The sequence below is a fragment of the Entelurus aequoreus genome, linkage group LG26 (assembly GCF_033978785.1).
Source record: "Entelurus aequoreus isolate RoL-2023_Sb linkage group LG26, RoL_Eaeq_v1.1, whole genome shotgun sequence".
Lineage (NCBI taxonomy): Eukaryota > Metazoa > Chordata > Actinopteri > Syngnathiformes > Syngnathidae > Entelurus > Entelurus aequoreus.
In genome coordinates this window covers 18,458,859-18,476,731 of record NC_084756.1, presented here as the reverse complement: position 1 = coordinate 18,476,731, position 17,873 = coordinate 18,458,859, and the positions used below count along the sequence as shown (strand labels likewise).

At 43.7% G+C, this 17,873-nt stretch overlaps 1 protein-coding gene across 1 annotated transcript in view; it reads right to left on the bottom strand.

The window, feature by feature from the left end:
- iars1 (isoleucyl-tRNA synthetase 1) overlaps positions 1-17,873 on the bottom strand; it is a 137,297-nt gene that overhangs the window by 155 nt on the left and 119,269 nt on the right. The window contains exons 29-34 of the mRNA XM_062037484.1: positions 15,638-15,814; positions 13,994-14,114; positions 13,784-13,909; positions 13,543-13,689; positions 3,766-3,918; positions 1-417 (exon numbers count right to left, since the gene is read on the bottom strand). The exon at positions 1-417 is cut by the window's left edge and continues 155 nt beyond it. Coding sequence (XP_061893468.1) covers positions 335-417; positions 3,766-3,918; positions 13,543-13,689; positions 13,784-13,909; positions 13,994-14,114; positions 15,638-15,814 — 807 coding nt within the window. The 3' untranslated portion in view covers positions 1-334. The remainder of the gene's footprint in view (positions 418-3,765; positions 3,919-13,542; positions 13,690-13,783; positions 13,910-13,993; positions 14,115-15,637; positions 15,815-17,873) is intronic.

Genomic DNA, 17,873 nt, shown 5'->3' with positions numbered 1-17,873 from the left:
ATTGCCGCAGCTGTAATAACTTCGATACCTCCACTTTCTTTAGTTTTAGCATTGAACTGGATTAAAAAATACATTAACTGTGTGCTTTTGGGTGCCAGATGGAGTCTTCAAAATACTTTTCAATTTTTTCAATTCAGACAATATTTTTGGTACAATGGATATATTTTTTACCATTTCATGGAAAATAATGTCTGACTTGAAGAAAATGTGAACGTACAGTACATGAACAAGAAGACAATGAACCCTTTTGAGAGTCTTCAAAATGTCAAGTGGATTTAAAACCTGCGTGGTAGCCATTAAGAATGTGCATGAGAAACTCATGGGGGGGGGGGTTCTAGGATTCCGCCGTAGTGGGAAGAACTCGCACAAAGAGAGTTTCGGTGTCCAGAGATTTTACTGCCGAATCTGCCGGCACCTCTGAAAGAAAAAAGATGACAAGTGGCTTGGTTAATAGTCTTCACTGTGTGAGTGTGAGTCAGCAGAAAAGTGTTACGATAAAAAAGGATCCATAAAAGAAGGTGATCATACCAAGTAGGGCTGTAACAGTACCGTATTTTCCAGACCATAGAGCGCACCGGCTTATAAGGCTTACTGCCGATGAATGGTCTATTTTTGATCCGTTTTCATATATAAGGGCACATTAAATTAGTTATATTATTATTATTTTTTTCTAAATGTAAAACACTTCCTTGTGGTCTACATAACATGTAATGGTGGTTCTTTGGTCAAAATGTTGCATAGATGATGTTTTACAGATCATCTTCACGACGCTTTCTGACAGTCACTTCAGGATGCGCCGTTTTGTGGGCGGTCTTATTTACGTGGCTCACCTTCGACAGCGTCTTCTCCCCATCATCTTTGTTGTAGCGGTGTAGCGTGCAAGGACGGGAGTGGAAGAAGTGTCAAAAGATGGAGCTAACTGTTTTAATGAAATTCAGAATTTACTTCAATCAATAACGGAGCAGCATCTCCTCATCCGGAAACAACAACACAGGAAATGTGTCCCGTGAAAAACCATCCGACTGGAACTCTAATAACTAAAGTTCCTTGGGTGATTAATGTAAACTCACTACACAGGTATGTTTTAGCGCTTTCATGGCGAGTTTACTGACAGATATAACTACGAACTTTACATTACTTTATATTAGAAATTGCAACAGTAGAGGATGAATGTCACATAACGAGAAGATAAAGAAAAAGAAGAAGCTTATCGACTACGGCGTCGCCACGGACTACAAAGGCGGACGTGCGCAATTTCTTGGGATTTATACAAATCCCAAATACAGATCAGCAGGTACCAGAAGGTAAGAAAAGTTGCTTTTGCATAATATTGCGAAACAAAACACCAGATAATGTCTTACCTTATACACACACCATAATAATACTCCTATGTTTAATGCACCGACAATTCATCAAGCGGTGCTGCTACATAGCTTACCAAAGTCGTACTAAAACATTTTGATAGATTTTTGAGCGCCGTGTGTAATGTTCTATATTTTCAATGGAACATTTAAAATGTTGGTGTTGTTTACTTGAGACATATTGCCATCATAGTGCAGTCTACATGTATCTCTTATGTTTGACTGCCATCTACTGGTCACACTTACCACTACACCTTGTACCAAATAATATAACTTCGAGGTGGGTAAACTCAACCAAACTTATTTTTTACATTAGGCGCACCGGATTATAAAGCGCACTGTCGAGTTTTGAAAATAAAAAAAAAGGATTTTAAGTGCGCCTTATAGTCCCGAAAATACGGTACATGTGTTCCTTTTTCAGTCGGTACATTTGGTAGTGAAGTGATTTATATTTATATAGTGCCTTTTCTCTAGTGACTCAAAGTGCTGTACATTGAGAGACCCATTATCTACATTTAAGCCACATTTACACCAGTGCGGGGGAGCGCACGGGTAGCCAGGTTGGTGAAGTGTCTTGCCCAAAAGCAGTGACGTGGAAGGCGGAAACTGGATTCGAACTAGGAACCCTCAAGTTAATGGTCGGCCGCTCTTTTATCGGAGCCACGCCACACCACTTGGTAAATAGGCTGTACTTTAACAATACTGTTCGCTACGTACCTCGGTTTTAGGTCACTGTTTGGTTCATTTTGGGTACAGTATGGGAACAAAATCATTCAATTCGCCAGAATCTGATTCGACTATCAAGCGTGCAGTCGAATTGGCTGACATTGAACCCCCTTCCTTCCTCCCAAGACACCAGTCGTCGAACACAAAGCTTGTCGTGCCACCAAACATCTCCGGTGGACTGAAGCTGGGACGAGCCGCCTCTGTCAGTTCGTTCGGGCAGGAGGCTCCCCTCACTGCTCCCTTGTGGAAACTAATGATTCTTATGCCCATTCAACTACGGAAACTTTGTTAACGACGTCAAGTTTGTCGCTATGCCAGAGCTAAAGCTGACACAAACCCAAGGACCTCACTGAACTATTCAATCCTTGCCGTGTTTATCTGGCTGTTTTAGCGTCTTGGAAATGTATTTTAGCATCTTGTAAATATTATAGGCATAAGATAGTACCATTTGACTACATGGGGGTCCCCACGGCTGCTGCTGAGCATACATTTTTCCACATAGAATGTCTCCACTTTTGTTAAATATCATATTTTGATACAGAAGACCTACATTTAGATAGTCTTTAGAGTGTAATAGATCATTTTTATCTACCTAAAATTTTTGTTGTCACTAGAAAGCGATTGCTGCTTCCTGGTGTATCGTTGTGTGTTTAATATGGCTGGTCATCTATTTTGGCCTGCCACAAACAACAAAAACTAGTTGTATGCACACAAGAATATTTTCTTAATAATGTTGGTAAGATTGTTCTACATGGGCTAATTGTTCTCCGTACCAAGGCCAGACGCGCCGCTTCGCCCCGGAGGTGTAGCTTTCTGCTGCAAAGCTAATAATCCTTAGACAGGTTTACATACAGACACTTTTGTTACGACATTTACTCCCTCTCTTTAGTCAAATTTGATATCCTGTGGATACCTTGTTTGATATCCTTTGGGCACCCCTGCTGTAGATGCTAACTGTTTATGACCACTGTAGTCTTAGTACTGTAGTATATTTGTTCATCCTATGAGGGGAATGTGTTCAGAAAAGACAAGGAAAACTAAAAAAATTCAGATAGTGGAGGAAATGAATAGATCATATCATAAACAAGATGAATTATCAGGTCTTGTCAAACAAAACCACATTTAAATAAATATTGAACAATTCAAGGTAAGATTTTTTCCCAAATTGGGAAAACTGGGTTGGGTGGTTATGTTTTAGGAGGGCATCCAAGTTTGTTGTGTTTCCTTTTGTTTGGTTCCACTATGGAACAAACCTGTCCAGGTATTAAGACCGGTGCACAGAGTGAACCCTCTTTCATCTTGTTTTGAGGACAACGAACACGCACGAAACTGATCGAGGACAACAAAATTAGCACGTTTATTTTAATTTATCGCTTAATGGATTATCGCCCCAGGCCTATGGTCTCGTAGTTTGCAAGTTTTTATGCTTGATTTTAAAAATCATTAAAAGTAAGCAGTTTTTTGTTTTGCATTTTGTTCCCTTTAAACAAACCGTGACCTTAAAACTGAAGTAGGTATTGAACCTGGACTGTCACGTACCGTTGCACACGCCTGATCATAGACAAGTCTATCACATTCGCTGATATGACAATTTACCTAATAATCGCTCCAGAGTTCTTACAACTTCCAAACCAGTGACTAAACTAGATAGCAAAACAGTACCATCTTTGTATCTTACCTCGACTGAGCTCCTGGTCCAGGTACAGTCTGAGCAGTCTGCTGCGCAGGCCAAAAACCTTGGCAACCTCTAACAGCAGGTCCGAATAATCCAACCCTTTTTGGCCAGCTGGGTTGACCAGCAGGAGGGTAGCCACTTCTCCTGTTTGGCACTCTGCAGGAGGCAGACAAACTTTACTAATGAGTCTACAAATGAGGACATTGATCTAGCCGACCAGAAGGAGGCGCTTTGATGCAAAACAACCACCAAGCAATGCATGGAAGAAGACCTAAGGTCCAACGCTTTTGGGCGCTGGTTGACCTGTTAGAATTTTGAAATTGTCTGGTCTCAGGTCAAACTGCACCATCCTAAAATATTTGGGACAGAACACACCTTTACTTTGAAGGACAAGTGATGATTTTGACAAAAGTATTGAGACAATGCTGGATTGCTTTGAATGAGAGTGACATGTTGTCCAATTCACACGTTCTTCTATTGACAGCAATCATCATCATCATCATCGAGTCTTTTAGGAATGATTGTCGCAAGAAAAATCTAAAAAAAAGCATCACACATGCAAATCTTTGATGTTGGAGAAAATGACTGAGGTATGCTCGGATGTTTTTCAATGCATGCTTTGTCCAGGGTGTGGCAATCTTTACTACCGTATTTTTCGGAGTATAAGTCGCACGGGCCGAAAATGCATAATAAAGAAGGAAAAAAACATATATAAGTCGCACTGTAATATTTTTCTATTTTGTTTCCATTTATACCCCCATTGTTTACTTTTTTAAATTCGATCTCAAGTATAAGTCGCATTTTTGGGGGAAATTTATTTGATAAAACCCAACACCAAGAATAGACATTTGAAAGGCAATTTCAAATAAATAAAGAATAGTGAACAACAGGCTGAATAAGTGTACGTTATATGACGCATAAATAACCAACTGAGAACGTGCCTGGTATGTTAACGTAACATATTATGGTAAGAGTCATTCAAATAACTATAACATATAGAACATGCTATACGTTTACAAAACAATCTGTCACTCCTAATCGCTAAATCCCATGAAATCTTATACATCTAGTGTCTTACGTGAATTAGCTAAATAATATTGTTTGGTATTTTACAGTAATGTGTTAATCATTTCACACATAAGTCGCTCTTGAGTATAAGTCGCACCCCCGGCCAAACTATGAATAAAACTGCGACTTATAGTCCTAAAAATACGGTAGATTGACCGATATGTTTTTTAAAGGCCGATACAGATTCTGATTATTGGCAGTCAAAGAGGCCGATAATCGATATTTGGAGCCGATATTCATTTGCAGTAAAAGTTATCTAAACATGATTAAAATATGTCAGTAAAAAACAGCGGGACAAAGCTTTTAAGTTTTTTTCTCCAACATATTTATTTAGGAAACGTCGGCCTCCCAGCTGGCCTGGGAACGCCTCGGGATCCCACGGGAAGAGCTGGACGAAGTGGCTGGGGAGAGGGAAGTCTGGGTTTCCCTGCTTAGGCTGCTGCCCCCGCGACCCGACCTCGGATAAGCGGAAGAAGATGGATGGATGGCCCAGTAGCGACATAATGTTATGGAGTGCTAATGTTGTGGTTAATGTAGCACCAAAAACATCAGGGGATTTCACAAACACCTTTATTACGTGTGTCTAAGAGTAACATCGACATTTGCAATTTAAAATATTGGAAATCTCCTGGGAAAATTGGAAAACTATAAGGTTACTCTACACAATAAATCGCCATCTACTAAATTTTATAAACATTTATGACGGTTAATGGTTTTAATACTGCTTGTAAGGAACCCTGAAAAATGTAATAAAACAATGCTTTAGAGCCCATCAACATCCAGGGCCGGGAGGTGGCAGTTGTGGGGCAGTACAACCGGGAGCCTTTTGGCCATGAAGACCAGCTGCTGGGTCTCTGCCACACCAGAGTCCGTTTGGAGAGACTGGAGGAGATGCGGAAGAAGAGACAGGGCTCAGCGCCAGGACGGACAAGCTTCACAGTGTCTTGGCTGAATGAGCAGGTATCGGACACCTCGGTCTCCTTGGACGTATCCTCGCTCATCCATGCAGACTGGACACTGGCCGAGAGTTAGTGGGTGGAGTCGGCTCACTTGGTTGCTTTGTTGGGTCTGCTCCTGTCTCTGGCCATGCTACCCCCACCCCAGCAGACGATGGCATGGAACACTGCAGAGGCCATCACAGTGTGTATGTTTAGTTTTTTTTGTTGTTGTTTTACTTTTGTGGCTGTATGTAGAAGTGGCTGTTTGCATCAGCTCTGCTCTTTTAATGTCTTTAATGTCCTTTGTGTTCTTTGATGTTTCCCTCTTTCCCTCTTCAATGTTTATGTGTGCTAGGGTTTTGAGGTTTTTTTTTCTTTGGCCTCAGTCTGGACCTCTATCCAGGGGCCCAGGCTTAGACTGATTTTTTTTCTCTCACCCCCAAACGTTTACCTGTTTCTTACCTTTTTTATTAGGGGGGCGCCGGAAGTTGGCAGACCCGTCAGCGATCCTGTTCTGTCTCCCTGTAATGTTTGTCTGATCTTGAATGGGATTGTGCTGAAAATCTTAACTTGCCCTCGGGGATTACCGTAATAAAGTATTTCTGATTCTGATCTTGGAGTCCACCTGAACAGCAGACTGGACTGGAAAGAAAACAGCACAGCTGTATACAAGAAGGGCATGAGCAGACTTTTTTTCTGAGGAAGCTTAGGTCCTTTCATGTGTGCAGCAAGCTGTTGGGAGATATTTTTCAGTCTGTTGTGGCCAGTGCCCTGTACTTTGCAGTGTTTTGTTGGGGGAGCAGCACAAGCAAAAGGGACTTAAACCGGTTTGACAAACTGATCCGGAAAGCCGGCCAAACTATTGGCACGCAGTTGGAGGCGTTTGCGTCAGTGAGGGACAGGAGGACACTGGACAAACTGCTCGCCATCATGGACAATCCTGCCCACCCACTCCACCAGACAATTGAGAGACAGTGGAGTTCATACTCCAACAGGCTCCTTCAGCTTCGTTCCCACAGTGTTCGATTCAAGAACTCCTTCTTCCAGCTGTACAATCACTCGTCATACAGCAATAGATGATATCTGTCTATTACCTGACCGCTTCCATGTTAGCTACCTCTCTTTGTTTATAATGTATATTTTCTGCTGGATCTACTCTCCATTTTATGCTGTACTTTTCCTTTTTTTGTTTGTTGCTGCAGCTGTTACATATACTGTAATATTGTACATGGCAATTGGGATTTGTTATATATTGTATATATTATATGAAAATAGATTACAATATAATGATATAATATATCAGTATATATTTTATACTGTATATATAATATGTAAATATTACATATGTTACATTTTATATTGCTACTATGGTACATTTTTAGTCTACTTTATACCTGCGTTATCCTTTCCATCCTTTGTAACTGAGCTACTGTGTGGAACAATTTCCCTTGTGGATCAATAAAGTTTGTCTAAGTCTCCGCTGGGCACCTTTATGTGGCTTAAAGTTGAGACATTTTTCAAGCTGGCGCACATAATTTATTCCTGGAAGTTACAGAAAAAATGGGAATGTGTGAGCTTAGGCCTGTTCTTTAACTACATAAGTCTCCTATTTGTCAAGATATTGACACAAAGTTTTGATTTTTGGTAAAGATATATTTTCTGTTGTCCTTATGTTCATCCATCTCTGTCACGTTATTTGATTGAATCAGAAAACATGAAACTCACGGGGTTCCTTTAATGAGCCCACACTGCGGGAATTGTAGACGGGGGCTTGTCGTGCGACTCGATCAATGCAGTAGCAAAAACACACACAAAGGGACCAGGAATACGCCAGGAAAGGACAAAATCAGGATGTCCTGGCCAAAAATGTAAAGTTTTGACAGGCAAGCAAAGGAGATGTACTGCAGGCGACCGACCAATGCAAGGAGGAGTAAAAAAAAGGGGGGAGAGGGTGTGTGGCCGCATGAACGGTTGAGGAGTATCCTCATATATCAAAACATATTTGGGGAGAATTACTGCCACCTTACCGTGGTAGAGGAGTTTGCGTGTCCCAATGATCCTAGGAGCTATGTTGTCCGGGGGCTTTATGCCCCCTGGTAGGGTCTCCCAAGACAAACTGGTCCTAGGTGAGGGATCAGACAAAGAGCAGCTCGAAGACCTCAATGAAAAATAAAACTTATGGACCCAGATTTCCCTCGCCCGGACGCGGGTCACCGGGGCCCCCCTCTGGAGCCAGGCCCGGAGGTGGGGCACGATGGCGAGCGCCTGGTGGCCGGGCCTGTCCCCATGGGGCCCGGCCGGGCACAGCCCGAAGAGGCAACGTGGGTTCCCCCTCCAATGGGCTCACCACCCATAGCAGGGGTCATAGAGGTCGGGTGCGATGTGAGGTGGGCGGCAGCCGAAGGCAGGGCACTTGGCGGTCCGATCCTCGGCTACAGAAGCTAGCTCTTGGGACGTGGAACGTCACCTTGCTGGGGGCGAAGGAGCCTGAGCTAGTGCGCGAGGTGGAGAAGTTCCGACTAGACATAGTCGGACTCACTTCGACGCACAGCAAGGGCTCTGGAACCAGTTCTCTCGAGAGGGGCTGGACTCTCTTCTACTCTGGCGTTGCCGGCAGTGAGAGGCGACGGGCTGGGGTGGCAATTCTTGTTTCCCCCCGGCTCAGAGCCTGCATGTAGGAGTTCAACCCGGTGGACGAGAGGGTAGCTTCCCTCCGCCTTCGGGTGGGGGAACGGGTCCTGACTGTGGTTTGCGCTTACGCGCCAAACCGCAGCTCAGACTACCCACCCTTTTTGGATTCACTCGAGGGAGTACTTGAGAGTGCTCCCCCGGGTGATTCCCTCGTTCTACTGGGGGACTTCAATGCTCATGTTGGCAGCGACAGTGAAACCTGGAGAGGCGTGATTGGGAAGAATGGCTGCCCGGATCTGAACCCGAGCGGTGTTTTGTTATTGGACTTTTGTGCCCGTCACAGATTGTCCATAACAAACACCATGTTCATACATAAGGGTGTCCATATGTGCACTTGGCACCAGGACACCCTAGGCCGCAGTTCCATGATCGACTTTGTAGTTGTGTCGTCGGATTTGCGGCCTCATGTTTTGGACACTCGGGTGAAGAGAGGGGCGGAGCTTTCTACCGATCACCACCTGGTGGTGAGTTGGCTGCGATGGTGGGGGAGGATGCCGGACAGACCTGGCAGGCCCAAACGCATTGTGAGGGTTTGCTGGGAACGTCTGGCAGAGTCTCCTGTCAGAGAGAGTTTCAATTCCCACCTCCGGAAGAACTTTGAACATGTCACGAGGGAGGTGCTGGACATTGAGTCCGAATGGACCATGTTCCGCACCTCTATTGTCGAGGCGGCTGATTGGAGCTGTGGCCGCAAGGTAGTTGGTGCCTGTCGTGGCGGTAATCCTAGAACCCGCTGGTGGACACCGGCGGTGAGGGATGCCGTCAAGCTGAAGAAGGAGTCCTATCGGGTTCTTTTGGCTCATAGGACTCCTGAGGCAGCGGACAGGTACCGACAGGCCAAGCGGTGTGCGGCTTCGGCGGTCGCGGAAGCAAAAACTCGGACATGGGAGGAGTTCGGGGAAGCCATGGAAAACGACTTCCGGACGGCTTCGAAGCGATTCTGGACCACCATCCGCCGCCTCAGGAAGGGGAAGCAGTGCACTATCAACACCGTGTATGGTGAGGATGGTGTTCTGCTGACCTCGACTGCGGATGTTGTGGATCGGTGGAGGGAATACTTCGAAGACCTCCTCAATCCCACCAACACGTCTTCCTATGAGGAAGTAGTGCCTGGGGAATCTGTGGTGGGCTCTCCTATTTCTGGGGCTGAGGTTGCTGAGGTAGTTAAAAAGCTCCTCGGTGGCAAGGCCCCGGGGGTGGATGAGATCCGCCCAGAGTTCCTTAAGGCTCTGGATGCTGTGGGGCTGTCTTGGTTGACAAGACTCTGCAGCATCGCGTGGACATCGGGGGCGGTACCGCTGGATTGGCAGACCGGGGTGGTGGTTCCTCTCTTTAAGAAGGGGAACCGGAGGGTGTGTTCTAACTATCGTGGGATCACACTCCTCAGCCTTCCCGGTAAGGTCTATTCAGGTGGGCTGGAGAGGAGGCTACGCCGGATAGTCGAACCTCGGATTCAGGAACAGTGTGGTTTTCGTCCTGGTCGTGGAACTGTGGACCAGCTCTATACTCTCGGCAGGGTCCTTGAGGGTGCATGGGAGTTTGCCCAACCAGTCTACATGTGTTTTGTGGACATGGAGAAGGCATTCGACCGTGTCCCTCGGGAAGTCCTGTGGGGAGTGCTCAGAGAGTATGGGGTATCGGACTGTCTGATTGTGGCGGTCCGCTCCCTGTATGATCAGTGCCAGAGTTTGGTCCGCATTGCCGGCAGTAAGTTGGACACGTTTCCAGTGAGAGTTGGACTCCGCCAAGGCTGCCCTTTGTCACCGATTCTGTTCATAACTTTTATGGACAGAATTTCTAGGCGCAGTCAAGGCGTTGAGGGGATTTGGTTTGGTGGCTGCAGGATTAGGTCTCTGCTTTTTGCAGATGATGTGGTCCTGATGGCTTCATCTGGCCAGGATCTTCAGCTCTCGCTGGATCGGTTCGCAGCTGAGTGTGAAGCGACTGGGATGAGAATCAGCACCTCCAAGTCCGAATCCATGGTTCTCGCCCGGAAAAGGGTGGAGTGCCATCTCCGGGTTGCGGAGGAGACCCTGCCCCAAGTGGAGGAGTTCAAGTACCTCGGAGTCTTGTTCACGAGTGAGGGAAGAGTGGATCGTGAGATCGACAGGCGGATCGGTGCGGCGTCTTCAGTAATGCGGACGCTGTATCGATCCGTTGTGGTGAAGAAGGAGCTGAGCTGGAAGGCAAAGCTCTCAATTTACCGGTCGATCTACGTTCCCATCCTCACCTATGGTCATGAGCTTTGGGTTATGACCGAAAGGACAAGATCACGGGTACAAGTGGCCGAAATGAGTTTCCTCCGCCGGGTGGCGGGGCTCTCCCTTAGAGATAGGGTGAGAAGCTCTGCCATCCGGGGGGAGCTCAAAGTAAAGCCGCTGCTCCTCCACATCGAGAGGAGCCAGATGAGGTGGTTCGGGCATCTGGTCAGGATGCCACCCGAACGCCTCCCTAGGGAGGTGTTAGGGCACGTCCGACCGGTAGGAGGCCACGGGGAAGACCCAGGACACGTTGGGAAGACTATGTCTCCCGGCTGGCCTGGGAACGCCTCGGGATCCCCCGGGAGGAGCTGGACGAAGTGGCTGGGGAGAGGGAAGTCTGGGCTTCCCTGCTTAAGCTGCTGCCCCCGCGACCCGACCTCGGATAAGCGGAAGAAGATGGATGGATGGATGGATGGATACTGACAATGAAAATTGTTTTTATTATTAAATGAATTGAATAAATAGAAAATTGGGCTGCGGCAAAAATAACTTTTCTAGCAGTGGTTATTATTTATCTAATTCCATATTTTTTCTTTAAATACTAAATACTGGTATCATATATGTACCTGTATATATTGTATCTGCTGATGTAGTTAAGTTGGAGTTGTGTACAAAAAAAAAAAGTGCAGCTGGCTCCAGCCCCCCGCAGGGGTCTAGGAGTAAAAAAAAATGGATGGATGGATGGATGGATGGGGCTTGTTTGTGGGGGCTATAAAAGATTTTAAATAAAAAATAAATGAAATCACATTAGAGTGAGTGTGAATGTTGTCTGTCTATCTGTGTTGGCCCTGCGATGAGGTGGCGACTTGTCCAGGGTGTACCCCGCCTTCCGCCCGATTGTAGCTGAGATAGGCTCCAGCGCCCCCCCGCGACCCCGAAGGGAATAAGCGGTAGAAGATGGATGGATGGATGGATTACATTTTACTTGTACACACATTAAAGGCCATACTATAAAAGAAAAACACAAAGCTTTGATGTTGAGTGTTTTTTCTTGACACCCAAACCCCAAAGTTAGGACACCTTGTGCTAAAGAAAAACGGTGCTTTCCATTAACCTCGTAAATTGGAAGTCGGAGCTGGGAAAGATGTCATGGCCAAGTTTAGAGCGTTCCAGTTATGAAGTCGGAAATCAAGGTGGCCACTTATGTGCTTGCCTCATCTAAATATAAACAACTTATGGAAAAATATGCACTCTTTCTGCAACCCTCAGATACGGTGGATGAAGAGGTAACCCAACGAGGCCATTGCTAGCAATATAAAACGTATGAAAGACATGAAAAAATTAGATTCACAATACAGTAAACATTACTACAAAACCCAAAACCAGTGAAGTTGGCATGTTGCGTAAATGGTAAAAAAAAAACAGAATACAATGATTTGCAAATCCTTTTCAACCTATATTCAATTGAATAGATAGATAGATAGTACTTTATCTATCTATTCAATTGAATAGACTGCAAAGACAAGATATTTAATGTTCCAACTGAGAAACTTATTTTTTTGCAAATAATCATTAACTTAGACACATTACAAAAAAGTTGTCACAGGGGCATTGTTACCACTGTGTTACATGGCCTTTCCTTTTAACAACACTCAGTAAACGTTTATGAACTGAGGAGAGCAATTTTTTAAACTTCAGGTGGAATTCTTTCCCATTCTTGCTTGATTTACAGCTTAAGTTGTTCAACAGTCCGGGCTCTCTGTTGTTGTATTTTACGCTGCATAATGCGCCACACAATCTTTAATGTGTACTCGTCAGATCACTGACAAATCCATTTTAGATGAGCGCGGGCTCAGCAAAGCCGGCAACGTTTCTGGGTGTTGTTGATAAATGGCGTTCGCTTTGCATGGTAGAGTTTTAACTTGCACTTACAGATGTAGCATCCAACTGTAGTTACTGACAGTGGTTTTCTGAAGTGTTCCTGAGCCCATAATGTGATATCCTTTACACACCGATGTCGCTTTTTGATGCAGTACCGCCTGAGGGATCGAAGGTCACAGGCATTCAACGTGCAGTGATTACGTGCAGTGATTACTCCAGATTCTCTGGACCTTTTGATGATATTACGGACCGTAGATGGTGAAATCCCTAAATTCCTTGCAATAGCTCGTTGAGAAATGTTGTTCTTAAACTGTTCGACAATTTGCATACGAAGTGGTGACCCTCGCCCCATCCTTGTTTGTGAATGACTCAGCATGCCATGAAAGCTGATTTTATACCCAATCATGGCACCCACCTGTTCCCAAATAGCCTGTTCACCTGTGGGATGTTCCAAATAAGTGTTTGATGAGCATTCCTCAACTTTCTCAGTCTTTTTTGCCACTTATGCCAGCTTTTTTGAAACATGTTGCAGGCATCAAATTCCAAATGAGCTAATATTTGCAAAAAATAACAGTTTACCAGTTCGAACATTAAATATCTTGTCTTTGCAGTCTATTTTCAATTGAATATAAGTTGAGAAGAATTTGCAAATCATTGTATTCTGTTTTTATTTACCATTTACACAACATGCCAACTTCACTGGTTTTGGGTTTTGTATATATAAATGTCCTACAATATAACGTTTACAGATGTTTTAGTGCGACAAAAAATTGTCAAAAGTGCTAATAATGGATATTACAGAAGCTTCTATATCCTAGAACTCCTCGACTTTGTGCAGACTTCAGAGTACAAATGGAAGGCTCCCAAAGCCTACAATTTAGAAAGGTCTTGTGTGACATTATGCATGACAGCTTAAATTCCGAATTGTACGATTTAGGAGGTTGCACTAAAGTGGTTTATATTTGTGGGAATTGTGACTCTTTTTTAATTTGTTCTCTTACCAGCTGGCTGTGCGTTGCAGAGCACCAGATTAACGTAAGGACACAAGGGGGCGCTGCTGTTGGGGTCAAGACCGGGGGAGGCGTAGTCTGTCGTCATCAACAAGGTTTTGCCGCTCAGAGTCTGCAGATTTGTTGTTTTGGTCAACTCTGTGGAAAGATGTTGACAACACATTATCATTGTCGTTCATTTGAACGCGGTTTGTGTTGGAATAGTGTAACATCTGAGACAAAAAGTGTTCACCTTTGCCGTCGTTAAAGACTTTAAGAATGGTGTTGTTGGTTCCAAAAATGTTGCCGCACACGCTCTTCAGCTTGTCCAACCCCAGACCGTTATCACCTTTGGGGTTCTCCAGCAGCACAACACCCGCTGAACAAGAAAGCAGGATATATGGGAAACAAATTAAAATCAGAATCAACAAGCAGTGTGCATTTCCATCTTTTTATCTTCAACCTTGCTCTTTGCCCTTGACGGTCACTCTGAGGTTGACGTAAGCACACGCCGGTCCGTTTAAAGGAGCTCGAGGCCCCGAAGATCCCTTTACAATCGTTAGCTCCAAATGTGAGCCCTTCAGCTGCACCAAACATGGTCGAAAAAAGGGGAAACATACGTCAATCAATACACACTAACAATTGTGTATTTTTGCTAACACAGTAGAACCTGCAATGTCAAACACAATGACACAGTTGTATTGACTTCAAAGCAACTTATCCCATAAGGCAGTGGTTCTCAGACTTTTTTCACCAAGTACCACTTCAGAAAACACTTGGTTCTCTAAGCACCACCATCATGACCAACATTAAAATACAGTAGCGTAGTAGGCCTAAAATTTCCTTTAAAAAAAAGTTGTATTTAACCAGTGTATATTAGGGATGTCTGTCTACATGTTAATGTATAAAACTACAGTATGATCAATTTCAAATGAGATTTGACACGAGAAAAAAATGGTGACATTATTTTTAGGCTTTTGTGGGCCATAAATACAATGTGGCGGGCTAAATTTGGTTCCCGTATCTTAATTTTGACTACGGTGCATTTGGAAAAAAAAAGTTTTTTGACTTTTAAGGCATCTTTTGCTGATTGAACGCCAAATTGTAGTTGGTTCCATTGTATGTATAGTGCCTGATTTACAGTTAGCACATACTTGCCAACCCTCCCGTTTTTAGCGGGAGAATCCCGGTATTCAGCGCCTCTCCCGACAACCGCCCGGCAGAGATTTTCTCCCGACAAACTCCCGGTATTCAGCCGGAGCTGGAGGCCACGCCCCCTCCAGCTCAATGCGGACCTGAGACTGAGCTTGCCTAACGAATTCAAACGAATGGAAACAACAATTTCAGTTCATCCAGGACAGTTCGAAGGGGAAGGTGTATGTTGCCTGTAAATATGTAGAACAGACTTCTCCATTGAACACGGTGGCCGAAATGATACTCATCATGAACGGAGAAGTTAAACAGGACAATACTGCCATCTAATGGATAGCCACCGGAACACTGAAATTCAAGTATTTCTTTTATGTAAATAAAATAAATAAATATATATATATATATATATATATATATATATTGGTGAGTTCTAGCTGTAAATAACCACGCCCCCAACCACGCCCCACGCCCCAACACATCTATACCTTTGGCCATTCTAAACCAGTAATTTCCAGGAGTTATCTCATCCTGTGAGAAGCCTCCGTTTTACTAATGATTTACAATGTTGAATTAAAGTACAACATTTCTGTCAACAAAGATTTGCGTCAGCCTTTGATAGTAGGCTAATATAGCTAATATAGACACTTACATCATGTGTTGCCTTCATTATAAAACTTATATAAGGCTGTTAATTTTTTGCGGCTCCAGGCAGAATATGTTTTTGTATTTTTGGTCCAATATGGCTTTTCAACATTTTGGGTTACCGACCCCTGCCCTAAGCATACAATGACACTGAATGAAAGAGTATTCTCAGATATGGTTAGCATTACATGTACCCTCCTGTCCATATTTGGTATACTTCTGTGGTGGCGCCATAAAACAGCCAAAAAAAAAACACATGCCAATCGTTTAAACACCTTTGGATGTGTAACATTGTGTACATTTGCACTCATACCGGCATCTTCTCCTCGATAATGACGCTAGCAGCCTTAGGTACTGGAAAGGTCTTGAGGGGAGCTTTCGTCGTCGCCAGAATAAAGTCTGTGTGGGCCTTGATTACAGAGTCCAAGTACTCCCCCTCTGGCTGACAGCGGTAGTACACCGTTATCTCGTCGGATGGCACCAACTGGCCCTAGGTGAGAAACAGGGCATAAATTTAATAAGTGTTTTTTGTTTTTTTTTATTAGAAAATTCAGCAAAAGGTTTTCTACTGTGATACATCCGGAGGAAGCGGTTACCTGCAAGAAGGAAGGTAAGGATGATTGGATTAACATAGGGCTGGGTGATATGGACAAAAAAGTACATCTCGATATAATTTTACTTAAACTCGATATTAGATATATATCTCGATATATTTTTCGGTGAAAGTATATATCTAAAGATATTCATTTTTGAGCGATATTCAGTGAAATTTAAGTGAATGACAACTGTACTGTAAACAGTCAGTGGCACTTTTATTAACCCAGTTAGTCAAGATGGGTATTAACAGCACAGAAAATAAACTGTTTAAGTAGCACAGAAATACATAACATAAATAAAATAGAAAAAATGTATTTCTACGTAAAATAAATAACAGCTGTGCAAATAATACAAAATGTATCAAACTTAGATAGAAAAATACATTTGCACGCAGGCACTTTTTAATTCCCTTCCTGGTTCGATGACCCGCCCTATTTTGCCCCTGATTGGCTTATCCCTAGCCAATCGTGACTCATCATAGTAAACAACCAACCAATCATGGATGTTCTTATACGTGCTAGCACGTCTTGGAAGGAGGAAGGGGTTTAGTAGCCCATGGAGAGGAAACGGGGGAGAACAAGGAACACAACAAATAAGCGGCGTTTGGTAATTTTAACGTGAAATAAATTATATTGATATTACGATATTTTCTTAATTCATATCTTGTTTGAAAATGTATCAATATATCTTACAAACTCGATATATCACCCAGCCCCAGATTAACATCACAGGAGGAAGACATGAGATGGTAGGATTAGAAAGAACAAAAACTGTGAGAACCAATAACTGCATTGAGTGTAGATTTCTATTTATTTATTGGATGACATGCTGAAAAACATTGATTTCATCCTACTCTGCAAGTGCAGGCCGGTGCAATTTCATGACAGTAACTACTGTATATACTGCAATTGCAGCACGCAGCTCAAGGGCAGAGGAATACAGTTGGATACAGAGAAGCAGTCAATCAATGGAGAAAGGTTTATAGGCTTTTTCTGCCAAGTCAAGGTACTGACCCTTTGCTGATGGGGGCTACCACTTCTCTGTGTGTGTGCGTGCACGCGAGAGTGTGGATAGTTAACAGGGAGAACTCCAGTCAGTAGAGAAGATCCTTATAAAGAAGGAGTTGACCTCCTGCTTCCCAGCCTTGCATAAGATGATAACAATACTTACTGTACGTGCACACAAGTAGAGCGCAGTACTACCCCACATATAAAGAACACTTGTAAACTAAGTCCCTTCCTCGCGGTGGAAAATTCCTTACTGATCGCGGTTTGAAATAAGAGTTGGAATGCAGCCTGGCCGGGATCCAACCAACAACGCTGCTATTGCTGCTGCTGTTGTTACTACTGTGCGGACGGAAAAGAAAAAAAACCCTGTTTGTTTCTTGAGAAAACAAGAGGCTGCTGGCTAATCCGTCTTTACTCCGCAGAGCACTTCAAAGCGCCGATGCGAGAATCTGAAAGAGGCCAGACTCTAATTAAGCTGCCATTAATCCTGCCTTATGATGGAGAGAAAAACGTCTAACTGTGACGCGCAAATGGAAAGATTTCGCAACCAATCAAATTAACATGAGAGCCGTAAAAATGAAGTTGAGTAAAGGGGCCGCGGTGGGGGATCAAAGGAAGGAGGAAAAACAACAAACAACTCAGTTTATGCTGGATGGAAATTGTGGAGTTAAAAGTGAAATTCTGCTTTAATTATGCAACCAATTTGGTGTTTGTTTACTTTTGATTGATCGTGTTGACTATCAGAAGTTTGACAAGTTACAATATACACTCACTGGACATTTCCATAAAAACCTGTAACAAAAACTAATTCTTGTGTAAATAATAAATTATTATTAGGGGTGCACAATAAGTATCGGGTAGATACACTATATTGCCAAAACTATTTGGCCACCTGCCTTGACTCACATATGAACTTGAAGTGCCATTCCATTCTGACCTCGGGGA